Source organism: Tubulanus polymorphus, chromosome 2, assembly GCF_964204645.1.
Source record: "Tubulanus polymorphus chromosome 2, tnTubPoly1.2, whole genome shotgun sequence".
In the NCBI taxonomy this organism is placed as follows: domain Eukaryota; kingdom Metazoa; phylum Nemertea; class Palaeonemertea; order Tubulaniformes; family Tubulanidae; genus Tubulanus; species Tubulanus polymorphus.
In genome coordinates this window covers 3,844,614-3,872,278 of record NC_134026.1, presented here as the reverse complement: position 1 = coordinate 3,872,278, position 27,665 = coordinate 3,844,614, and the positions used below count along the sequence as shown (strand labels likewise).

The 27,665-nt window shown below is 38.5% G+C and overlaps 1 protein-coding gene across 1 annotated transcript; it reads left to right on the top strand.

Annotated features, from left to right (window-relative positions):
• The first annotated feature begins 10 nt into the window (after positions 1-10).
• On the top strand, positions 11-26,229 carry LOC141898280 (pyrokinin-1 receptor-like). Its single transcript, XM_074784123.1, has 2 exons — positions 11-959; positions 25,580-26,229. The coding sequence occupies exons 1-2, from the start codon at positions 11-13 to the stop codon at positions 26,227-26,229; spliced, it is 1,599 nt and encodes a 532-aa protein (XP_074640224.1).
• Positions 26,230-27,665: the final 1,436 nt, after the last annotated feature.

Sequence of the window (27,665 nt, the reverse complement as noted above, 5' to 3'; positions counted from 1 at the left end):
AACGACGAAAATGTCAGGCATAAACATCACAGCCAGCAATAATACGAACTATTTAGTTAATCAGACTTCTTCGCCGGTGCTGGTGTATCGTGATGGTAACTTCGGCGAGAACGGAAACATGTCGGGCGGTGAAGGGAATACCTCGATTTGGACAAACGACAATTCGGAAAAGGAAATCCTACAAAACATCACCATCGATCTGGTTGACGCTATCGGCCCGAAAAGAGAAGCACTTCTGAAAATAATTCCAATCACGATCGTTTACATAATCATTTTTGTGACGGGTACACTCGGAAATATAATCACTTGCATTGTCATCACGAGGAATAAGTATATGCATACTTCGACGAATTATTACCTGTTTAATTTGGCCGTCGCTGATTTGTTAGTTCTAGTGCTCGGCTTACCGACTGAGACCTATTCGTTCTGGTCAGCTTACCCTTATGTTTTCGGTGAAACGTTTTGCATCTTACGGACGTTTGCCGCCGAGGCGTCCACGTACGCTTCGATTTTAACGATAACTGGGTTTACAGTGGAACGTTATATCGCTATCTGCCACCCGATGAAGGCCCATGCCATGTCGACTCTTTCCAGGCCCACCCGGGTAATCGTTGTTATTTGGATAATTTCGGGCATTTGCGCCACGCCTATGGCTATGCAATTTGGGCTCGTGTACATACCCGACGAAAATAACAAACCTATCTTGGAATCTTCCATTTGTAACGTAAAAGAGGAATTTTCGTTGAAGCATTCGTTTGAAATCGCCACCTTCTTGTTTTTCTTCACTCCGATGACAATGATATTAGTGCTATACATATTGATCGGGTTGGCCGTGAGAAGGTCCCAGCAGGCACCTGTATCGCGCATAGATTCGGAATCTCAGGGCGGAGATATGGCCACCGCTGCCTGGAAATCTCAACAAAAAGCAAAGGCCAGAAAAGCCGTTCTGAAAATGCTCGGTAAGTCGACACGTGCTCATAATTCATCATTCCCCAGGAAGATTATTCGAAAAAGCTGCTTTGCTATTTCAACGAACGTATCATGTTCATATACGTCCAACCGTCGTATAGGGATATGGGATTGGGATGTTTTGTTGACTAATTCTTCCGATCTTCGGAATGAAATGTCATTCCTAAATGATATTTTTTGACAAAAAAAAAACAGTCAATTGATTACGATAGTATTCTAATACGATCGACTTAGTGAATGAAGCCCTGCGGAGTTTTCCAATCTATTATTTCGAATTTTTCTATTATCGTTCAATGATCAATCCCGTTCTGAGTTGCGAGGTACCAATTATATACTTATAAATGGTGAAATGCCAAAATCCATAATCTCGTGCTAAGTTGTTAGAAATCTAGGTAGATATCATGAATATCAATTTGATAGAATATTTGAACATTCCTCAGAAAAAATGTCGGAAAAGTTTCTTTTGGTGATTCTGTTTACGGTTTGATTAATAGATTGTTCAAATATTGTCCTAAATTTGGGATCGATTTTTTGGCGACTGATAAAAAGAATCTTATTAGCAATTAATATACTTGGGTGATGTTTTCCTGATAGCGAATTGGGTAGTTCGTAAATCAGATGACGTACATTTTTCTGGATCAGAAGTGCAAAGGTTGTCGATGATGATAAGCAGTTAAACCGGATGACTTAGGCTACAGCGTATAGACTGATATCCGCGTGTAAACCTACCTGTTAACTACGAGGTTAGACCGGCAAACCGAAGTTAGCGGTTATCTTATCGGCGAAATAATTACAATGGTCTGGACGCACCGGGAGTTACCGTCAGAAAACCGACACCACGTCGGGCTAAATACAAATATACACCCGGCGATGCATTCACATTCAACTCCACCAGATTTCCTCTCGCTCCAGAGATAGAGGATCGTCGAATTCTTGTTACTGAATCATTTATCGAACCCATTAACCGTATTTACTCGATTAAGCATTAATTGTTATGATTATATCTCGCGTAAAATGTTTCGAATGGCGAAATGAGTAAATAACGTATCATTTCACCAACAACGTTTTAACTAAAGGCCACTTCGACGTACTGAATGATATGGTAATCTAATTTGCGTACTCGGAATTATTACATTTTTGCTCTTGATTCTGTGAACGTCTGCGAAATTGTCCAGCTATTTCTCGATGTTACGGGTGTAAATGACATTCCTAACAAGATTCTAACAACTGCAGCGATTAGTTCCGGAAAATCTTATCGATTGCAAGAACCAATTTATTAGCGACTAATAGTTTTCTCGACGGCGTCCAATTATCGGGCAACTTAGCGTAAATTTTCTCTATCAACCCAGGATGCCAACAATGACCTTCTTAAAGATGATGTCTTTGCCAGGTGATTCGGTTAATTTCGGACCGGAAGCTGATTTCGAAGGGCATTTGTTTCCGTCCAACTGTAAAAAGGCTATCAGCTCTCCTCAGAAATGTTGATAGGGTTTGTTTTATTTAGGTAAACGCGTTGAATTAGTTTCCACGCTTACTTTTTAAGTGCTGACTGCTCGGTGTTGAATTGAACGTGATTATCGCGGAAGCATAATCTGTGTTTGGTGAATATCTGAAATCATGCGAAGACGACGTATTCCAGATAGGAAGGTGTAGTTTTTCATCCAATTAGTGTTTTATGCTCTATTCACGGGCTGACGACAGCTCGGGTCACGAATTTTTACCATAGCATATAAAAAAAAGAATATTAAAGCAAAAAATATATCGGCAAATGGCATATGATATTATCGTCACTAGGAAAATAAATTGGATCATGAGGTCATTGGAGCATTAAGAAAATCCGTTGCATGGTGTGATATAGCAAGAAAAAGGGATGGAGCATGCGGGAGAATAATATTAGACTTTTATCGTTATTGGTCAAGAATAACACGTTATGTTGATGCGACACTCCGTGCTCTGAATTACCGCCTCTGAATAATGTAGTCGCTGGCGTGCCGTGCACGGGCCCTTCCAAAAATTAGACAGCACCTTCAATTTGTAATGGAATGAGAGGAGAATACTGTTTGCGTTGATAAAACAAAAGTATATAATAATCCAGCCTTAAATATGTGCGTTAGGTGCGGATCGTTGTATTAACAGATCAAATAATCCATATATTCCGCTGCTGGTCGCTCCTGCTGTAGCACCTGTGGCCACGATTGTTGCTCCGCTATCGCGATTTTCAACCGACTGAATGCGGTTACCGGGAAAGTTTAGAATCTAACCATGCCTTTATTTTCAAATTAATTTAAAAGAGGATTAATGAATAACTCGCCTTTATCTTAGTTGACTCAGATAATGGCTTATAGACATGACAGGGATTTTGTTTTGCTCGTTGCAGCGTGTATAGTGAGCTAATGGGTTTGCGTTTTTATGGACTACGCCTTTACGTCGAAATTCCATCGTAAAAACGGAAAAAATGTTAACTCGCGGATTAAAAATATGCGTTTAAAAGACTGTTAAAAAGACGACGTAAATATTGTACTGAGGGTACTTTTCTACAACAAATCCCAGCTTAGAAAGCATCTGATGTTCAGAAATAAATCGACAAGATTAAAAAATTGTTCGCAAAAACGATTTAAGGAGGTAAAACTGATGTGCGTCATGTGTTGGACAGAATTACAACGTAAACATCTGTTCCAAAACAAATTAGAGAATGATTTAGAAACTATGAATTCGAAACAAAAAAATAGCGTTTCGAGTAAATATTTGAACGATTACATCATTCATCACGTTATCGCCGGAGCTGCCCTTTAGGCTAAATTGGTTTCTGTTGGTTTTAGTGGTTTTTTTTGTATATGCGGTTAATGAAAGAATAGACGACTGGCTAAAGGTCCAGAAAGCCCGTCTTCTGAGCGATATAAATCGGTTTTGAGTTTATCAGCACGGTTCAAACGCGACGAAAATCACATTAAACGCGCATCGTGAAGCAAATCTAAGACGACGCCACCTTGTGAAATTCGACACTGCTATAATGAGATATGCTTTGATCAAATAACATTTAACTTCTTGAGCGGGCCGCTGTATATCCAGCCTTTTCATCTCTTTTTTTTTAATTACCGTTGCACCGCGTTCGCTCGAATGATTCGGACGTTTAGTTCACGTGTCGATCTCAGATTTAGAAGATACGAAGAAGAAACGTTTCGATGCGATAACTTATTTTCGCGAGTGCTCTTATGCCGTTATCGTGTTTCTGAATACGTAAATACCACGGCCATGTTGCAGACATTTTTTTTATATCGATCATAACGATAGGAGACACGGATTTTCAATTGGGAATAGTTCTCACTAAGTATTTCGGACAACGTGAGATCAGAAGATCGTCTTCTTTAATTCGGTCCCCGTTAATATTTTAGCGTTTTTAACCACTTAGTGGAAATTCTCAAAGACGGGATATAAATGCGCACTCGTTTATTTTCTAACCAACGGCAAACGAAACATCCGTAGCCAATCGGCGACTACGCTGTGACCACGTGGTGACTTAACAGCATCAGCCGAGTTATGCGAACTTCATGATTGTTAGCATACGTTTTTGTTTTTGTTTTTTTTTGGAAAAACGAGGTTCGGTTGTGTTCGCTGAGCAATCGAAATATTCGCCACGAATCAGCTTATGTTCAATGCTGCCTGGAATGACAAACGTAGGCCTATGCGTTCTGTGTTCGAGGAGTGTCTGTTGGAGGAAAATAAAAAAAGGTCGTTTGCTCAGCGAATGTATGTTTATTGGTAATTTGTCATACTGCGGACAATGACGCCAATATCATTGTCGTCAAGCGTTATGGTGGTCCAACGTTTATCATTGAGACCATCTTGTCTTACAGAAATGTCTATTTCCACTTAATAAATCAGCGGAAATTTGACATCTAGATCTTCATTGGTTTATGGTGATGGTTTAATACGGGAATCGGTGCGCGCCAGAATTGGGTGTTTATCGACCATTTCCACTTTGAGTATAGCGAATAAATTGGTTAGATAATTGAAGGAATTTCAATAAGGCACAAGTAATTTGATACGGATACGCGCGCGCCAGCTCGCTTCGACAACTACGCATTTTATTAGAATTTACATACACACGCAATATCACTTGACATCTACCCGAATGCTAGAATAGATGCCGTATCGTCTGCAAGCTGCTTCTTGACAGCGTTTATAAGTTTCATAGATTGTTTCAATTAACGGCTAATAGCTGAACATCGTCGATTCGATACATTGTAGATTGACACCGAAGAAGCACTTTTCTGCTTATTGAAAAATACCTCTCGACACTAAAATTGGCAATCAAATCTTTTCTATTATTATGTATGTAGAAAAAATTTGATTGCCAGGATTAAATTGAAATGTCCTGAGATTCGCTCCGTATCATTTTAAAATGATCATCGATTTGATGAAATATTGGAATTGCCCTCGCAAATGGTCTCTCCGAGTTCATTAGGGAAGTCTGGGGTTCTCTAGTGCAACTGTTTGAACGTATAGCTCATTATAGTTTTCTTCGCTTCATTCCGTCGAGCTTGATACGTACTAATCAATTCGACATTGATTTCTGTTCGTCGGTTTCTTTGTCACAATTACCGGTCATGATATTCCCTACATACCGAAGTTTTATCGTATTTGACCCAGGCGTGTATGGTGGTTCTTCAATCGTATACCTCGTTTTATCCGTTTATCATTTTTTCTCACGGTGTTGAGTGCCGCAGGTGGCAAACACCGTAATTATTTATTATCGATCGATTTTTCCGCATTATATATATAATGGTTTAACGTAACGATAGGTTTTTACATTATTTACATTATATTATTACATTATTGCGACGACGCCAATCAAAATCAGGCGGATCGCGAAACGCTAATGTGACAACAGCACTGAGCGATTTGTTTTCCAGCTACGTATCACGGCTGGTCGCTTTACACACGTACCTATCACACCATATATAGCAGAATTAAATAATTCGATCGTCTTTGAAAGGAGCGTCTTTTTGTCGACCGCCGTAGAAAATCAACATTCATACGTTAATGGAGGGAACTACTCCATTTGTAGCGGGCCTTCCAGCAATCCTTAATTGATTCAACCGAAAACAACGCAAAGCTTTTCCATCTATGTTGGAAAGATTCTGCCTACGCTCGCAGTTGAGTGACCCTTATCGTTCTTAGTGCACTAAATGATATGTTATATTCGGCAACTTAGATGCATTTTAGATGATCAGAAAAAAACTGACGAAGACAATAGAAATATTCGTAAACCATACAGTTGTGTCAAACTTATTCAGGAAGAAAAGTGCCACTTGCGTTTTTCTGTAAATATCCATTTTGTCTGGCGCAAGCGTTTTGTTCCTGTTACGCATTTATCTTTTTGCTATTTCACATGAAAAATTGCAACAAGAAATGAAAGATATTTGCAATAATTTGATAAAACTCGGAGATTCTTCATCAACGTCACGCTTGTTCACATGCATCAATCACATTGGAAAATGACAATCGACTATGACTTTTTACTAATTCAGTCAGCCGTCTGTACTTGCGGCAAAAATGACGCGCAGTGATGTCACGTGATAACTACTAGTGTGTTGTGAAGAAATTCAGTCCGTCGGTCCACCTGAAATTGCTAACCTTGAAATAGTGCTGTCTTGATAATTTCAACAACCTTACGCGGGCACCCATGCTTTAAGAATTAATGATAACAAGCTTATTAGGCAGTAATCAATCCATACTGACACTCCGTGTGCGCACTAAGCGTACGGATAGTACATCGGTTTTTCGGTTGTATTAATAACGATGATAATAGTTGAAACATTCGGGCGGAAGATATTGATAAATGATAATCGATTTTAATCAAAGCGCGTTACATGCAGTTTTATTGAAATCTTAGCATCTCTCGCCCACAAGCGACGTGGTATATTCTCCAACTCCGCAATTTTCATTCTTTTATAATAAACGTAAAATTCGTTAAAACAGCCACGTTAAATGCAATGATACGAAAGCAAAAGATAAAAGAAGTCACGGTGAGGTTATCCATCTCGTAGTTCCTTGGTTTCGATATCGAACACGATACAATTTAGATCAATCATTTGACGCTGTACCCAACGATCTGTCAGGCAATTTAATAAGTCAAAGTTCATCAGCCGGGTCAGACTGTTACTTGATTATTTTCTGATATATTTCGACATGAGTAAATATAGACATATTTGGCTTTCGGTTCCAGCAGTGGTTTATGAATATCGCTTTTCCGCGGTAATTTTTTTTGTATCTCAGCAGACGAACGCAAAGCGAATTCCCATGTCCAGTCGACCAGAAATTCACCGATAAATTCTTTTTCACTATTCGATCGTCTTTTCGCGAAATCAGTTTCACTTTTGCGCGCAGTTTCGTATACGATAAAAGACTACGATTGCGGCGTTGATTTGATGGCCAATCACGACATGACTACGGGGGATGCGGTCATCAAAGAAGGTTTCCTCTTTCTTGTTCAACTGTCAATGAAAAACCAGCAATCCCGTTATCATTAACGCAGTTTACTTTGGGTATATTCAGCGTGGTTTGATCGACCGAGTCTCTGCTGTTGGAAGTTCTGAAATTCATGTTACCAAAGCATGAACAAAAACTCTCTGATGACAGAAGCTGTTCCCACGCAACGAGATATCATACTGGCTGACTCGGGCTACGGTGAAAAAAGTACAGACATCCTTTTCTTTAGCATCATAAACCTACTCATGAAAATAAGAAATTAAAATTTATTTTTGCCCCGAGTCGGACTGTCGTATACTACCTCATCAACAATACTTGGTATGGTATTGGGAAAACTTTGAACACTCTTTCGACGTCTTTATTTTAGCACCTCTGCTGTATACATATTGGTATCTTTTGGGCATGGATAATGGGGAATTTTGTTCTTTTCAGACCCGTACCTTATATATGAAAACATGCCTGTATGAAAACATTTATATGTATACGATCGATGTAACAGATCTTTCAGCAGTCCGTTTCCGTGTTATCGCTTCCAGTCATTTAACAAGAATATCGTTCGTCTATTACCATGGATTTTAGACACAGTTTAGACACAGCAATCCCCCGTTCTTGATATCGAAGTAACTTGGTCGACATCGCCACATCCAACAACTTCCTCGAATTCTACACAGTGGTAATGGAGAAAACCAAACTCCCATTGAGATTACAAGATCCGAATAGCAATATCTTGTTCGGTGACTAATGGTAAACCTTTTGAAATGAAAGATTAGCTTTTTTAGTCAAGTAGCAGGTTAACCGGTTTCATAATTCTATTCCTTTATGAACATTCCTACGAAAAATGAATATCTATCGGAAAAACATTGATGACATTCGCCTAAGCTATGTCGTTACAGATCCAGGGCACATAACAAAGAAGTGTTGTAGAAATATTCGCTACATGGCTTTCGTCAAAAACTAATTATCTCCGTTGTAGTCATAATGAAGGGCGCTGTACGTTGGAAGTGCGTCAAGTGCTACTAGCGGTGTGCATATCGTCAATTCTCATACACGAGCAGCGTTAATACAGTATGCTGAAATCTTAAAAATCTTAATCCTCTTTGAAACACCAAGGAAAATGACTTAGAATCGATCTGTAACGATTCTACCTGAGATTAGATTGAATTTCGTAAAAAGAACGCGAATCGATTTTTGCAACGCAGACGGATGGAAATTCGTCGAAATGGCGCCGGATCACGGGCAGTAAATGGGTCATTTTCCTTTGCATTAGCTAAACAAGCTGAGGGTCTGGTAACCTGGGAAATTAATTGAATTCGATTCGTCGTCTAGAAAGCTAAGTTAAACAATTAAATCCGAAATTCAAACAACGTATAGATTCTTCTGATAGCTGTAGCTTTATTACGTCCACCGAGGACCGTGTACTGAAGGAAATACGATTCCGACATCAGCAAATTCCTTCAGAATGCAGATGAAATTATCTACAGAAACAAAGGAAAGCGTATCATCATTTTTCTCGTCGGAATGCGTCCGACGAACGAGACCGCAATCCGATACATGCGAAATCATTGGCCATTGACAGCGGATTATACTCACTGCTGGAGGGAAAGGACTCCTTAGAAAATCATTATCTTTATTTATACGCCTACAACCGATTTAATGAGTTGGAGTATGTATAATTATTCTCGGTGTTATTGTCGTCGTATGCCGTCTCGTTTGGTATAGATAGAACATCACTTGCGACGACAACCAATTCGTAATGGTCGGCGTTGTGCGCGCGGGAGTTGCCAACTGAGTCCATTAGATTTATTAGGATGGAGAAAATTGTATTCGACCAACTGAATCAAATGGATCGAATTTTGCGACGGTCAGGTGACGAGGTAGAACGGATTCTTGACGACCCTATGATAACTAGATTCTCCGTCCACGACAAAAAATAATATTTCATTTTACGAATGATGAGGATGACCTTTTGCCGTTTTGTCTCGGCTTATTTTCTACGGTTTTGCATTCAATTTTTCTGTAAGAATACTCGCACTTAGGTCTACTCACGAAATTGAAATGAAAAACTGTCGAAAATTTCAAGCATGATTTTATAGTAATAACAATTACATTTTACAGCTATAAAACTGTACGAGGCGACAATTTCAATAAGACTAAAGATGCATTTGCGTAATAGAAAAAGCGTTGAGATGTGAAATATTGTAAATCAGAGTAAATGAGATTATATTTTGAAATGCGTTCGGGAGCTGGATACGGGAAAGCAATCATGTTCTTGCGAATTGAATATGTCAAAGACACGACTTGTCAATTATACATCTGGGACATTTCTCAAATATGAAAATGCGACAATTCTTGAATTACTCGTTTAACGACGAACTATTGTTAATCGGTACACTGAGCATTGCCGGCAGATTTCAGCTGTCTTTTCAACTGTTATATGGACCCATATTTAGGATATCGATGGTTTACTGTCTACGGAAAAGCTGTTTTTCGCTCATACGATGTGTTGTTTTGTGGTTCCCCCAGGATTGCTTAACGCGTTGATGACGCGCCGAAAATACACAACAAAAAGTTTGCGGGGTAATGAAACACAATCGCAGGGAATGGTCAGACCAAACTTAGCGGTGCTGCAACAACTGATAAAAAGCATTTTACGACGGTAATTAGCAGTAAAATGCTGCAGATACACACGTGTTAAATCATATAGTCCCTGCGGTTATTATTGATCTTACTTGCAAGTATGTATGAGAGCAAGATTTTTTTATGATATACCGACATTTAAAGAATTCAGTGGACGTCTTATCCATTTCCTGCTGGTTTATTTTCAAATCTCCGTCGTCTGTGCGACCATTTTTGATTAACGTCAGATGAAAACCGAACGATGATATCGAGCAGTACGGCGTGACGTTATTCTATTTGTTACTCGTGAAATTACATAAATTTGAGGAATAAGATAGTTAAAAGCATATATATCAAGTAACGTAAAATACAACATATGTAAACGTATTCCAAAGAAGTTCATAAATGTATCATTAAAAGACGAAGAATTTCTCCTTAAAAACAATCATTAGGTTTATTTCTATATTCATGCCCATTATTTCTCTTAGTTAGTTTTTTTATTGGGTCATGATATTTGGCAGGAGTGACATTTCGCTAATCACCGTTTCATTCTGTTGATCGCTGACAGTCGGGATCCGTTTGCGGAAGCACGGATAGGGACAAATGAGAAAATGCAACGTCGCGGATTCGTTAGCATCGGTTAATCGAATACGCGTCGTAAAAATTGACGACGCTTGAAGTGGCAGCGTTGAATAGTTGCGTGCGACTTTTACGACACATCAGCTGGCTAAATCTGAGTAGAAATAAAATGATTGATCGTCGCCGCTAAAATCACTTCAAACAATAAAATCGACATCGGACGATGAGCCCAAAGTAGCACAGCTGGATACAACAAAGAGTCAACGTGGTACACAGGAGCTATCTATCAATATATATACATATTGTTGCAAAGAACTAATAGTTCATAATTACGGTATCTGTAACATAATCGTCAACATACTCTCAGTAAACCGTCATCTCATCAATTTCCACTTTGTCAAATGATTTTGCACACACCTTTGAATAAGAAACTTCAACCAACAAAGCGAACTTCGGTTATCGGAGTTAGTCGACTATTTGCGAATTAAGTGAAACCGAATGTCAGTCAATCGGAACGATAGTACAAAAATAGCGAAACACCCGCGGTTGAGCACGGTCACTGTAGCTTGGACCTAGGGGTCCAAGGGGTCTTGACCACCTAAATTTGAAGGTCTCTAAAAATGTCTACCCTAAAAATCCTAAGTGGCCTCAATTATGGTGGATATATATACAAAAAGTGGTATTTTTCGTGCAAAATAATGAATATACAATGGTTAATCCCCCTCGATTAAAAGGCCCGACAACCCGCTAAAAATTTGTTCAGCACTCGGATCAATAAAGTCGTATTGGATTTTGTATTTGTTTGTTGATCCGATACTGTGGCGTTCTGTTGTTTTATCACTTCCGGCCACTTATCAACAAACTAAACAATCCGAAATAAGCCCAAAATTGTAGAATGGCTAAGATGATTAATTGAATACTCCGAGAATCTATGAGAATAGAACAGTAAAATTTGTTATCATTTTCGCTTGAGTAATTTCCCTTTGATCGATTTTTTATTACCTCCACAAATTTGTCGTCTGCGTTAAACCTGTGAAATTATACTGTCTGCCATTAAAATGCCATCGATGATCAGCCGCATTGATTTTCCCTGCTTTTATTCGAATTTAAGAAGATTAAATCGTTTTGAATTGTTTAGATAGTAACTCGGGAAAAATTGAAGTCTTAAAAGCTATACTCAAACGAAAATGTATCAGTGTAATAAGCAGCTACATGATATTAAGAACCTATCTAGCCAGGAAAAAAGTATAATACTTAATAAACTTTCTCCTTGTAGCATCGATTTCCTGCACTGTCTTGATGCCTTATTGTTTTTTTATGTTACAAACAAAGATATTAATTGATGCCTAAAGCACCCGCTATTATTGTAGTTCCTATGATTATGATACATCGAGATACATTTCGCAAGTAAAACCTGCGCTCCCAATCTGTATTATAATACAACGCATTTAGTTCGCAGGATTTTTAAACACTTCGAAATCATATGAAATTCAAAAGCGTTACTATCTATTTTCGTGATTCGATTTCGATCGTTTTAGATGCATTTCAACGAAAGTCTTGTTGTCGATATCGTCGCGGTGATTAAAGCCACCGGTACAATGGTGGTATATACAAATGAAGTGCTGAAAGTGAATATACGAACAACCGAAACGTTGTTTCCATCGACAATCTATGTTTTTCATCACTTTCATTAATATCTACATGTAAATTCTGTATCAAACGTATATCGACGAGTGCCAAGGGGATTTCAAAATGTCACTTCGTGCAACATTCAAAATACATGGCCATCGGTTATTCGACGGAACAAAAAATCAATTCCAATTTCATTTGAAGTAATGGCATACCTGTAAAATTATACATCTATGTTTATGATGCGAAAAGTTTTTTTCTTGTGCAAATTACTTATAAGTCGTGTTGCATTTCAAATTATAGCCGCCAACAAACGATTCCACGTACTGTACAATTTTGATACTAAGTACATACAATTTTCATGCGACGGTCGTAGATTTGTATTTTTATACGTGCATATTATTCAACTATAGCTGTCATCGGGTGTAGTTATTTTCGGTGCAAGGGAGTGGTCGCAGAAAGGGACGAAAATCATACAAAAAATGCTAAAGTGATGAATTAGAATGATTATTCTGAAATAAAAAAATAAGAATTGAAAAAAAGTATGCATTAATAACATGTTCATTTTTTTAATCTTTTATTGTGCACAATCGGAACAAGTTAAAGAACCTGATGGGTTTAAAATATCAAAACGTTAGAATAAACATGCAGATACGCTGTTATTGGTGCGGCGATGCCTGCATCTTCGTCATAAACTATACTGTATGGAGTGCTGTATTTATAAGATCGTTCCCTATAATGCAGCCCCGAATCCACTTCCTCTCTTGCTCCTGCAAACTAAATAAAGTTCGCACATTCATCAGGCCTTGTTGTAACAAAATTGATTACGGTCTAAGTGTTGACTCTAAAGCAGTCACTGCAAATATCCAGCCCGCTGGCCACGAAGGACAAATGATTGATTGCAGTCGGAATATTAATCAACCTGCTGCTAACCTAAACTCTTTGTGCTGCTTATCATTAGTAACTACTGAATATTACAATATATCAGATTTGGTATTTAGATGCTATGACGATTCATAGATCGTATCAAAGATCAGATACAATCACCGTATACCGGATAAACGCAGTGAATACGTCGATGACATTTTGTGCTGGTAACGTAATCTCGCCGGGTAAAATGGTAATCATATTCTTTATCTTTTATCCAGTAATTCTTGGTCGTAAGCTTTTGATAATCGTAAAAATCAGATCCAATAACTAAACCACAGTCAGAAAGCTGACAGCCACAAGCCCATAAACAATCGGGGAGTTCCAAACGAATGCATTCATTAGTTTTCTCATTTCAGACGAAGCACTGAATCCGCTACCTAGAAACATTTTTAAGTTTATACATGCCAATTTCATATAAGTTCCTTTATGATGGTTAATAGAATAATGTGTAGGCCTAGTAGTTTCGCTTCCTTAATCTTTACTTATAGTGTGAGGCACTTAGCGAATTGAGAGATCTAAAAAGAAATAGCGGTATATACGATAATCTCGGCAGCATCAATTTCCTTTGTTGTCATAGAAAGGACAAATGACAACTTCCGTTAAATGAGTCTCACATATTCATATATACATATATGTACATATTCTAAGAGCACTGAGATATGTAATAGTGTCGTGCCGGCTTAATCAAATGATAGGGAGTCCTGCATAGAGATACAAACACCCTTTTATTGCGACGGCTCATTGTACGTTCTATACACAACGTTAATCAAATCGAATCTACTTAATTGATCTAAATTTGATGGTCTTGATACAGAACACGATACATGATGTATACGTGATATAACTAAAGAGTTTACTTATTCAAAGTTTACATCATCAAAACACAAATACTATTAAGTGACATCTAAGTGGGGAACGATGTTTCTAGATATTTTGATTGCCGCGATTGACATCAGAAGATAAACAGTCTTCAAAGTCTGTTGAAGTATAGACATTTCTAAAGAAATGTTTCGTCGACTTCCTCTTGTTTGTTAATGGTGACTTTATATTGATGCACGTATAGGGATATCTAAAACAATTCCGTGATTAATTTCTATAAATGCACAAACGCGTCGCCGGCGACATAGTCTTTTCAATCGTAGATCAAATAGTCTCGCGAAGTATCGGGCGATTTCATTTGCGAAGCGTAACTTGACTTCCGGTTGTTGAAGATGGAACATGTCGCTCAATTATAGACTGCCTATGCAATCTATTTCCGATATGCGAACTGTAATCTCTGCGCGACGGGAGTATATCGTATAGCGTCGTTTCCCGCGTGAACGTAAAAAACACGGCGAGATTTTCGCTCGAGTACGTCCCAAACCTGTTAAGAAGATTACTCGTTGGCGCTTCCATCTGTAATGCTATTCTCCTTTTTGTTCATGAATGTATGAAATATTGAAGATCCGCGCGCGTCTTTGATATCTACACGGATTCATGCTTCAAACGACCGACGAATCTCGTTGAGTAAGTAGCAGCTTTAAAAGGTTCGCTCCCGATAACTGGCGGCGTCCTGATGAATTTTCAAGCGAGATATTTTAGAAGAAATCTTTATTGTATTGAGGGGATGTCCGATATCGGATTTCGACACTATTATTTTCAATGTATTGCATATTTTCTTCCGCAGAGGAACCGGCGCAAACTGATGACTAGTACAGTGGTCAGTAATAACTGACGATTCTGCCGCGGGGTTTACATCAACACTCTATACCAGCAATATTAGCGCGTTCATCACTTATCCGCCATCAAAATCTTACGCTATCTTGATGTGTGTTGATAGTTAATCATTGCTAGCGTCTAGATTGTTCCGGTGGACATGAAGTATGTGGTGTGGGATATGTTGGTAAAATGATTTTAGTAGAATAAAGCGGACTGACAGAAGTCAAGAGTAATTCTAGACCGATTCTTTGCAAAATAAGAAAATTGCTGATATTATATGAGCTTTTAGCAAATCTACCGTAGCAATTGAAAGCACGCGAGAATAGACAGTTGCTCTGTACTGTTTATTCTCCGGTTATAATTCTTGTTTTACGCTGAAAAGATCAACTTTGATAAAAATGAATTAACATGCAGATCAATCAGGGGCCCGGTTTTGATGGATGTATGGTAGCCATACGATGAAATTTTATCTTCGATGTATCGCGTCCTATGATCCGCGCGAATTAAACGAAGCCGATTTCAATTCAGTTCAGTACACGCCACGGAAACCGACTCCATCAAACTGTAGAACGTTTCATCAGCAGTTTGACGAGGCGATAATGATTGAAGTCGGTACAACTCCAAATAGCTATTCACCGAATCCGGACATCACGGAGTCGCGCTTATTCTAAATGACAATGTCAGCGAGAACAAGTAACTCTCAAAGGCACTCAACGTATATACATTCGGTTGTTAAAAAAAAACGAAAACGTTTTCTGTTACGTTTAGACAGGAATTTCCGCCGCCATTAACGTTGGGTTTGAGATATCTACTCAGAAGTAGCGGTTTGGGCTCTAATAGATCCGACGGGTAATCTTGTCATTTCCCGCGTCGTTCGGTATCGTCATTACATCCAGAAGAGAACTACAGAAGTGGCTTTATATTTGTATTCCCGGTTGCGGGTTTATGATTTTATGGAATGGACCTTGTACGTGCATGGATAAGCGGCGAACAGGTGACACTCAGAAAAACGACACAGAAAAACACTTCTGCAGAACAAAGCTCAACGTCAACACGATTCAAACGACGCTGTATACCAATTGCCCTTATATCAAGAATGGCTACAAATCTGCAATAAAGCTTTTTTACATAAGATCAGGTAGATCGGTAGGAAAACCGTGGAAACCGTCCAAAACTGGCGTTTTCCTCTCAAAAGCTTCCTGATCGCATGTCAGTGGTTTTCTACGAGGTGGGTGCGGACGCAGGTGCTCCGGAGTCGGATGCGGGTGCTCCGGAGGCGGATGCGGGTGCTCCGGAGGCGGACGTGGTGCGGATGTGTTTCCACAAAAACCAGCGTAGATGCAATTAGCACTTATTTAAACAACGGCTTGTCTCCCATACTTTTCCTTTATACATAACATCATGCTCGTCAATCCCTAATTATGGTCTCACTCCTCAATTAGTTTGTCATTCCCAGTCCCTTGTTCTTATTTCTTCATCACACCTAATGACGGTCTCTAGTCAGAGACCGAAATGTTATGTCTTAAAGATTTTTAAATTTTCGATAATAGATTTCGTGTTTTCAATCATAAAACAGTGGGTTTTTAACTTAATTGCCATGGGGATTCCCAAGGAAATGACGAGACGCACCTCGAGGGCAGCAAGCAGGTGCGGACAAAATCGCTGCATGACCCACCGCGTAAAAAAAACAGCTATGCAGTTATACCTGAATGTAAATGAGGCCCTCGACGCCGCAGATCGAGCCGGTGCCCTTTCACACTACAAAAGATCGTAGTCTCAGAAAAACCACGTTTCGATATTTAATGAATTACTCACGGTATTACCCAAACACGGTTAGTCTGACGGTGATCGTGTGTAAGTGGCGCGGCGATTGGCTTTGAAACTGCTTGGTAAAGATCATATGGCAGCCATGCTAAGTCTTAGACTGGTCCTTTTTAAGCTTTTAGGTGAACCAATTCCAAAATAATGAAAATGTAACGAAATCAGTTCCAAAAGGGGATTGTTGTGTTTGACCCTTTTATGACTGGCGCGGCATTATTACCAGTATCACGTGGAATGGAAGACTTGATTTTTTTCCCGGATTTTGCTACAAAACTGCGGAACCCGATGGTAATACATTTAAAGTTGATGAAATGTAGGTTTTTACCGGCAAATATCGCGGTGGTTTGGTGCTTACGGAGGCGAAAGTGGCAGTCTAGCTTAATTAATATGTCGTCGCGAGGTTATGAAAATCTACTACGCACTACAACTTGCATCTTTAGGAGTTATTACTCTAAAATGTACATGAACTCTACTGTAAATCTACGTGGTGATTTTCATGACTTATTTTTTCCCAATAATTTCCTACGTGAGTTCGAATATGACACCCGAAATGCAGACTTATTGTACGTCGTCAAAATGTCCATAATTGATTTACGATAGGTAATTTCCTGTTGCCCATTTACCTCCATATGCAGTCCGGGAAGACTAAAGATAAACGATTTTCCCTTCAAAAGCAACTTCCTGGTGTTTCAATCTACTTGATGGACAATTTTACACGATTTCGTAAAAATCGCAATTATGTCCACCAATTCATTCCCATGCTTACCTCTCTTTTTATTTTTCTTTGTTTTGATTTGTTTTCTTTACCTCCGAATATCTGCTGATAAAGTTGAAGCCAATTATGAACATTTTCCACTTTTTTAAAATCATTGGTCAACGTAAATTTACCGTGTGTGTTCATGGACGGAGATCATAAAATTGCGAATGATTTTGAGGTAAATTAGTGCAGGGAGCGAGCTATTATAGCCCTCAGCTAGAGAATGATTTTGCTAATTTCAAATAATGTCATCCCATGCGCAAGGAAAGGTAGTTCGAATAAATAGCGGGTCATATTTACGTTCCGAGCGATGCGCCCGGTATTGCAAGAAAAACGCTATCGTGCGTACAGCTACTTTCTAGGTCAGAAATCTCTAAAAATCGAATTACCATTGATGACAGAGAGAGTTTGTTTATTGACGAGCCGCTTTCAGCGTCTCAGAGACTGTGGAAATCTCGTCTAATTATGAATACCTAATTGACATGCGAATTGGGGACGAATGAGACTAAGAATTATTGCCCTGTGGACATGATAACGAAACGATGTCGGTTAATAGCAACGTAGAATGACGTAAATGTGTACGTCTTAGAGAACATCGTAACCAATCAATTAGTTTGTTATTTACCGAAAATGCACTATATAAAGATCCATCATATACGTACAGCCAATAATCTCATAAATTGGCTTCTTGAGGATTAATCTTAGGGGTTAAGATAACGTACGTAGATCTATCATATTTATAAATCGAGGCAAAATATATGACGTACTGTGGAGTTGTGCGTTGGTCTTTTCCAACATCGTTCTCCAATCGTCGGGTTATGCCGCTGGCATCGAGTGTCTAAGTAGACGATTTAATTTTGCAGTTAAAAGATTTAATTGGAATTTAAGCTCGGGCACGTCACCCGCAATCAATGATAAACGTCTTGTCGTGTGAAAACATAATGAGAGAAAATTGCAGTGTAGAGCACTTCATTGCGGGCCATCTAAAAGACGACTACAAAATGCGAAATCTACTGCCGTCGTTTTTATGGAAGCTTTTTTTTCGAAATAGGTCTGTAACCAGTTAGAATATCCCTATCGTATCTTATCGTCCATATAGTTTCGTATCGCACTGATAGTGTCTGGTCTCTTTAGACCTTGACCCCCTTCGGCACAAAAGTTGCTGTAGCTTTGGTCGGTTGACAGTTTCACAGATTCGTAAAACGCCTTAAACGCCAGTTACAGGAAAGTATAAATAATTGATTATTTTGAGTACTTAATCATACGTTTTACCATTTGCACTACAGTATATGATAACCGATATACGATGATCCCGACCTTATCTTTTGTTTAATACGTACCGAGTATGGGTTCGATGGTTCGATTCTAATTCATTTCTATTTATCAAAGGGTGTGGTACAATTCCGTACGTACGCGTGTATACATCAGTCTCGGTATTCTTTTAGAAATTCGATGAATGCATTGATAGGATTAATTAGTACTAATGACGGCTAATAACGATAAATAGAGAAGATAAAAGCTCAATTGCGAGATGATAACTGTCCGATAGATAGTCGAAATTAAATTGAGCTATTTTTCTGTCATCGTTTGTGCACCGGAAGTAGACTCAGAACGGCGTTTTAACACGGGGATCCTGACGCTTGGCTTTATCTCTCAGATTGGGGCATTTCCATTTTTAAGAAAATAATAGTAGTAGAATTTTCATCAAGAGATTCGCTGAAACAGATTTCCAGCAAGAGTGAATAGGTTATGTGAAAAATGTAATATTGTTGAGGATGAATTCCACTTTGTTATGCAATGTTCAAAGTGGTCTGACAATAGAAAACTCTTCTTGAAGTATTATATAGAAATTTTCCGGAATGCAGGAGGTCCTCAAGTGAGTGTAAATTCAGAACCATTATGTCAACTGTACAGATGGCGTATAGCCTTGGGAAATTTATAAAGGCTTCTTGCTAGATTCAGCTATGTGTATGTATATGACATGATATGACGTTGTTTACTGAATCAGATTTTTTACTTGTACATAGCCTACTCATATGAACCGTCTCGGACTATTGAATCCTAGTCATAGTATAGAGAAACTAGTGTATCTGCCTATCTCATCATGTTTGTATATAGACTGCTATAAATTTTATCTGGTTTTGATATATACTATACATGTATTCTTCTTTGTTTTCCTCTTTATTGCAAAAAGCCAATAATGTCATTTGTATATTACGGTGCAATAAAGATTAAATTGAATTGAATTGAATTATGTATATGTTTGCATACAAGTTGATAAAAGCTGTTTATGCTGATAAAAGATAATACGATGAAATTGATGTAAAGGAAAAGGTTTTCTGTGAAGATCAATTTTGGTGTGAATTCCATTTCAAATAAGCGACGCGTTTTGCATCCAATTGAATTCCACGTGAAGTAAACGTTTACATTTGCAGGGGATTCTCGTTCTTACCACCGAAACAAATTTTCTTAAAGTCAACAATATTGCGCCATTCCGCAGCGGGAATGTGGTTGTTAGCTCTTTCGTGGATATTATCGCCAATGCTTAGCTTTCGATGTAATTATAAAGAAATGTCGCGGCAGCACGATTTCTCTAGCGATATGAGGAGAAGAGCTCGCTGCTTTGCCTGTAAGAGTCAATCTATTTTCCCCATTATCATTTATTTTGATCCGTCGCGATTGAAAAATAGTAGCCAGTCGCCATACCCCAGGGTAAGGAGATGGTTGATACGTGTTTGGTTGTTTGTTGGGAGCGTAGCCAGCAGATTAGCGCAGCCGAATACAATCGGCGACGTATACGGGCAGCGCATCCGTTGATTACCTGGAAATAAGGTACAAAGCTGACCTGACGTTTCACTCATCCCCCAGGCTCTGGTTCTCACAATAGCTATCAGATGAACGAACCTTTTTTTATTATCGCCACACACCGGGCGTACCTGCAGAATGTCGATATGTTTAAGTCATCTGGATTTGTCTTCCTCTGTGGTATTTTGACTCGTCAATAAGTTTACTATTTTATTAAGGTATCATATCTAAGAGTATCATCCTATTCACGACGACTCCAGACAACGAAAAATTTTCTATCGTTCCCAATAACATGAAATGCCTTCGGGTTATCTGTGGTTTAATCGGGTTTTTTAGTGTCTGCAACAGACTGTAGGTTTTTGAATTGCCGCCGGTTTACGAAGCTTCCAATATTAATTGGGTTGCGGACATAAAAGAAACATATTGCCAGAAACGATCATGGGATGAGGCCTAATTGAAAAAAAACGTGTATACAGCTAATCGTTTCTCTTAAAGGAAAGGATCGCAGGAAATGCATCATTATAAGTACGGGCGATCGAAAAGGTAATTCTACAAATAAAGACACGTGCAAAGATGCGAAACTGTTTTTACAACTGAAGATTTCGCTTCAGCAAAAGGAAACATGAACTTTCATTTCATCTCGTATATCATTTCTCTGTGGGGCTTTTGCCGTTAATCGAGCAACATCCACATAAAACCGTATTCGTAATACAATCTGCTCATGTTACAATTATCTCTTTTTACGTCGTTTCAATGATCTGGATTTACTGTGGGGATGATATAGATACTTTGGGATAAGTAAATGATTATTTTTTTATTATCTTCAATCGGTGAAGATAAAAGAATACCACTATCAGACAGAATGGCTGATTGGCCCATATTACGAGATGCCTTTGCCAATACCCAATAAGACTTCTATGTTTCAAAATTAATATTGCATGTTTTCGAGTTGCAGTAGTTGGGCAGATAAAGCGTCGTGAATATTCATTTTGATTTCAGAGCTTTTTTTTTTCATTGTAATCTTGAAGAATCGCTATTTTAGAAAATACGCGACCTTGGATATTTTGCTCGTAGCGTAGAACTGAACTCATATTCTTGACATGTCATTTAAATATGCCGACTACCCGGGCAAGGCGAATATATCTTGTTCACTGACTGAAAGACAATGCCCGATATAAAAGAAGAGAGGAAGCCCTTCGAGAGTCGTTATCGCGGGGTAGTTTCGAATAAACGGCAGCCCATTATATGTTAGCAGCAGGCATTGGTCGACGCATTATAGTAGATAAGATTCCCCGGTGAAAAATACCCCGTTACCGCTCTTAACCATTCTAACGATATAGACGCAGTGTGTTTGTGGTCGTTCAAATGAAATCCGATGTGAACGATAATGCCTGTTTTCTGAGAATTTGTCGATTTTGCGAGTGGAATATAACGTAGCTAGTAATGGGCGTCTTCAGTAGTTGAGAGTTCTGATTCTGAATTATTCTTTTTGAAATATTCATGGCTTCGATCATGCTCGCTTGCCAGGCTCTGTTACCGCCAAACCCGTGGGTGTGAGCTTTCAAGAGTTTTGATACGTTAATTAGTTGAACTTAAGTTAATTTCAACAATACATAGAATTAAAAAAAAACACTTTCATATTACTGTAACAGTTTCCTAGATTTCCTTCCAAAATGACAAAAGGCGGATTCTTTCTTACTCACAACGTTTGGCGTCGAATGACAGTTTTATGATAGAGACTCGCTTCATAGATAATTTTGACGACTGCAAAAAATCGTAGCGCATCATCACAAGCAGAATATAGGGTTGAGGCTCGGTCATGCTGTATCTGCGCCTCTTCTGTGTGTAATTGCATTTAAATTCTCGGTAGCTCGCTGCGATATAAATTAGCTGTCAATCTGTATATGATCTACCAGTCGGGTTAGTTAGCTACAATGAGGTGATTCGCTGATGACAGAGTGTATGAAAGCGTCAAGGACATTAACTTTCAATCATTTTTAACCAACCGCTTCTTTCATAAGGGTAATACGTGAATATATCACCGGGTCGATCTCTGCAGGGGTTAAAATCTTATATGGAACGAATGGTTCGATATTGTTGTGTATAATGGATAAACTCCTCAGCTTCGACGTGTCAAAGTGTTAGGAACAAAACGACTGTTGCTAAAAATGCTTCGATAGTATTGTTTCCTATATCAATGTGATTAATGACACGTCTAGTACGGAAAAATCTCATCAATACACAACATGTTCTGTAACAAATGGACTTGAACTATGTGTGTGTAGAATAAGACTGTTGATGCAGGCAGGAATACTTCATAAACGATATAACGGCCTATCTTTTTTGTAAGGCTTTCTGATGCGTCTCTTCGATTTGTGTCTAGCGCAAGGTTTCGTTCTGCGTAAGAATTCAAAAATAACATACGATAATTGATCGTAACATTTAGCGTAAATATGGACCTGCCATCGCGACTCCGTTATAAAGATTCTTGATGAACGAATCATGGCAAGATATCGGTGATAGCAGACGAACGTCAATTAAGCGCAGCTCGTAGAGAGTATCTAATGAATTGATCGGCTTAAAATTGCATCGCATGCCGACGATAGATAAATATCACGGTGTGTCTTCACATGGAAATCTTGATTAATAACTTAAAAAGTGATTCAAAATCATGCTAATTGAAAGATAAATTATTTACAGTCAGATCTACATTGTAACGAGTGCGGCTCACGATGAACTACAAAGGGGAATAAACTAAAAAATGAGCCAGCAATATTAGACCCCGCAGAGGATTTCGTGGAAATATTTTTGCGAGCTTCGACTCAGGCAATTTTCTGCTTGATTGACTCGTTGCGGTGTATAAGAGGTAAAGATGGAATGTTTAGCAGGTATCTCCGCACGATAAATCGCCACATAAAAGTCCTATTACCCAACTCTCTACAGATCTGATACAGACGACGCAAATCGTTTACTTTTCATTAAGCGGTTTAATCAGTGCCAGTGTGTCCTCATCCTACGAGTTTCCCTACGAGGCTCGTTAAGTTTATGAGCACAATTTATTCGCCCGTAATATACCTACTGTGCCTCGTGGGCTCTCGAAATATACACGCATGTTCTCTTCACTACGCGGTTTCAGTTACGACATTTCGTCTATCTTGATATATTGTGTACAAATCTTGCGTTTTATGGGCCTTTTATGAACATGTTCTAGTCAAGGCTCCGATAATATCAAAGTATAGCTATCGATAGCCAACAATAAAATACAAGTGAAAGCTAATACGTAATTCGTAGTATCATCCAATTACAATAGACTTCATCGAATTGAGTTAACCTGATCAGTTTCACTCGGAGTCCCGAGACGAGATTACGTGTTATACGAATATCACGTGTAAATCTACTATTCCAAAACCTGAAAATAGACTAAAAACATATAAATTCAGCTTTAGTTTCAATTTTGAAACTTCGCACTATCATCCACGATAAGAATCAGCCACTGACTACCGTCCAAATACCTAAAAAAACTGTATCTGAAACACAATACAGCCAATCGGAAATGATGTACACCTACCTGCCAAAGTGAATGGTAGTTTTATTTCTCATTATCTCATTGTAAGTTTCTCATGTTTCAATGAAATGATAATTAGAAAAAAAAACGGAAATGATGTAAAAATACACGATGAAAAAAGTACTCAACAAATAGTGGCCAGCAACTGTGATCTAAAATAACTGTAAATAACATCTAAAACAACGTACTACGAACATACCAGTCGTCGTCTTCTATCATCTCCCAGAAAACGAGGATAAGAACGAGAACGGCGCGTGTGCAGTGTAGTGTTGTTTAATGTTATAGCCCGTAGCGTGATTTAAGCATACAACACATATTTTGTTGACACGGCGTCAAAAACGCTTTCTTATTTTGCGAGAGGGAAGCGGCGAGGATATTTTGCTCGGGGTCACGATTATATACAGAGCCGAAGGGAATCACGTCGACAAAGTGTCGTAAAACTTCCGGCGAACGAAAAGCATCCGTCTGAGTTCAGAAAAATGCCTGTCATTGAGAATTAATGGACTATCTTATTTTTACACGAAGTCAATACTTCCGTCTTCGAGTTTCTTGTTTCACGCAAAAACTATTTGCTAGCCTTTTAAATGACGCAATTAGGTGCCATTGGTTGATATTACGTGGGTACCGGTTTGTAGCTTGTTAGATTTTTTAAGATGTAGAACTTTGAAATTGAAAACATTCAGAGTTCAATAACAAAATCCTACATATCGATGTATATTGAATTTGTTCATTGCGTCTGACGTGGAGGTTATTCTGAATATTCACAGACGGTTTCCATGTCACGGAGCTTTGTTAAAGAACGTTTACGAATTTATTATCACTTGGCCTCCTCGGTACTAAAGAAATTAGATGTTTTTTCAATTTCGATAGATTCTTGAGCTTCATTTAGATCGTTTGAAAAAATGTTTTCGAGAGGTTCTCCGTTAACCACTGTGTCCGTGTCAAACCTTCTATGTTATATATAAATGTACTGGAATATAGGTGTGTATACCCGTCCAAAGATTAATTGCTTTATTTCTACGAGTGTCGAAATAGTTCTGCCGGATGAAATTGATCTACGGATTCTTTTACCCACGCAAAATAGAACAAGTATCATATTCAATAAGGTATTTCAACAAGGACTCAAAGGGAATCATGGAATATCCATTTAGTTCGAACCCCGTTGCGAATTTGGTATATCGAATATACATTCTCTCTCTTGCTGTTTGTCTCGAAATATGATTTATTATTAAGCGTGTGATCAATAAGAATATATTCGCGAATATATCGGACACATTGGATTAACTGGTATCATGCAATGATCAAGATTACACGTCAGTAATTTGGTTAATCCGTTGTCAATCAAATTAATCATCGTGAAAATTGGTCGATGGTTATATTACGTACATGAAACCATATTATAAGTCGACCTGTCAACAGTACTATGCCGTGAATCGGCACGGGAAACTATCAATGATAGGATAGAATTAGGGTATGTCAACGCTTAACATTTAGGGTATTCTCATTACTAGAGATGGCTAATTTGTATTGAGGATGTGGTATACATTTCAACCGCACCCAAACAGCTGTAGCTGTATCCATGCGTTTATATGTAAACCTATACCAAACGGTAATCGAAATGGATCGGTCACCATTTTGATCGACCGGTGGATCGATTGGTATGTTTGTCACAGGGATGGGTTTCTAAGATGTTTATCTTCTTTTTGTATTTTTTTCAGTTGCCGTGGTCGTCGCATTTTTCATATGCTGGGCGCCTTTCCACACGCAGAGACTTCTGGTCATCTACGCCAAGGATATCGACTCGAATGAGAAACTACTCTATTTGTATAAAGCATTATTTTATATATCCGGTGTTCTATACTACGTCAGTTCAACCATAAACCCCATTCTTTACAATATTATGTCCCTCAAATTTCGAGAGGCTTTCAAGAACACAATCTTAAGCACTTGTCGTCCAACGCGGAAGCGACCCAAGGAAGTGAAATATAAGTTTGACAGCCGATATAACGTAACTGAAACGCATTATTCATATATGGACCAGTCTCCCACTCAAATGCATTCAAGAACTCCAAGAAATAATGTTCGCTGCACTTCGCCGTGTCTTCTGAACGAACAACGTATCAAACTCTGTTCGAGTGATATCAACATCCGGGTCACGGCGACGCGCGCTGATAGGATAGAGCTGGATGACGTAGACGATTACGTCAGTTTCGAAGATTTGCGAGCTATAGATGAAGAAGTGAAGGAGACGGCTAAAATCAATGGCGATGTGGGCTCGGTGAGAAGTCTTAGAGTAAAAGTTGTCGAAACTACTTGTACTTTAGATATTCCTCAACGTAACAAGGTGCCCAATGGTTCCCCTGCTTAAAAGTTATTTTTGTAAATATCTACGTCATCTTGATAACGTTCGAATTTCGTCTGTAGAGCAGGCACACACTTGGATCCAGCAGTATTAATAGAAAAAGTAAATTGATTATGAAAACTTTTAAACGAATGTTATTACTTCCGGAAAAAGCTTCGTGGACAAATTTAGTTTTTTCGAGATGCGTTGTTATGATCAAATTGAAATTCCGTGCGGAATGCTTGAAATTAGGTGTTTGTTATCTTAAATGCTCAAATGTTATCGGGAAATAGAATTTTCAAGAGTTATGAATTATTTTCTGCAAACGAAGAAATGTTGAAAATTATGAATAATAAATAAATTTGTGAATGTTTTTATCATTCGAGTCTTTTAAGGCATTCATTTGTATGCGATGGAAGGTGCTTGCTGAACTCACACATCTCCAAGTAACCCGGAAAAAAACATGTAACAAAAAACGACGTGTAACAAAAAACAGCTTTTTGTCATTACTGAACACGTACTGTTAGCCACACGCTAGATGAACACTTTGTATGTCGTTGTTTGTCCATTATGATCAGTAACGTGAACTAGGGCGTAAAATAAGCATCGCAAATAACTAATTTATATGTACATAGATGTGTGGTACTGCTATGAGTATATATTTGATATGTTTTATACGTGGCCAATAATACATGAACCTGTTTTAGTTACAGTAACTCGATTCTTTAAACCTGAGAAGGACACAAGAACCAGTTCTAAAGTGTATTGACTGCCGTATCGGGGTAAAGCAGTTTACAGTTTGCGGGTGTCACCAAACAACGTATTGCATCTGCATAAAACACGAGCTGTTCAGCGCTTTCAACGCTAAATCATATCAGCCGTCGACAGAAAAAAAGCAAGGTAGTTAGTACATATATACACAGATCGTCACTGAGTAGGGATGATGGTCTCAGATAATCCAAAGAAATTGGTTCATTTGGGTGCAGCTCCATGCATTGAAGACTATTTGACGAAATCGCGTAAAACCCTAATGGAATTGATTTCTACATCTTTATCGAGCTCATTAATCAGTTTATGCGCACCATACTCTCTTCCTTACAAGTCTAAAACCATTTTATCCTGGCCCCGGTCGGTTTATGGGGTATTTCATCACTATTTACTTTACATTCTGGAAATGTGGCAGTGCTTTAGATTTTATGATCTGCCACGAATCGAAACGTTTTCAATCAGTTTTATGCACTACTCGCTACGAAATGATTCTTCGATGACTGTTATATATTTAACCGGGTGAAGAAAAACATGGAGCTCTTTCCAATATTGGATTTTATTTATCTCTTTTTGTATAGCGAACCCCATTGAATATGCGTACGCATGTTACGATATTCTCTTAATTTCCCATCCCAGTGATTTTTTTGTATACACAACTTCAAATGGTATTGCCTTGTCGGAAACAGTATTGTGTG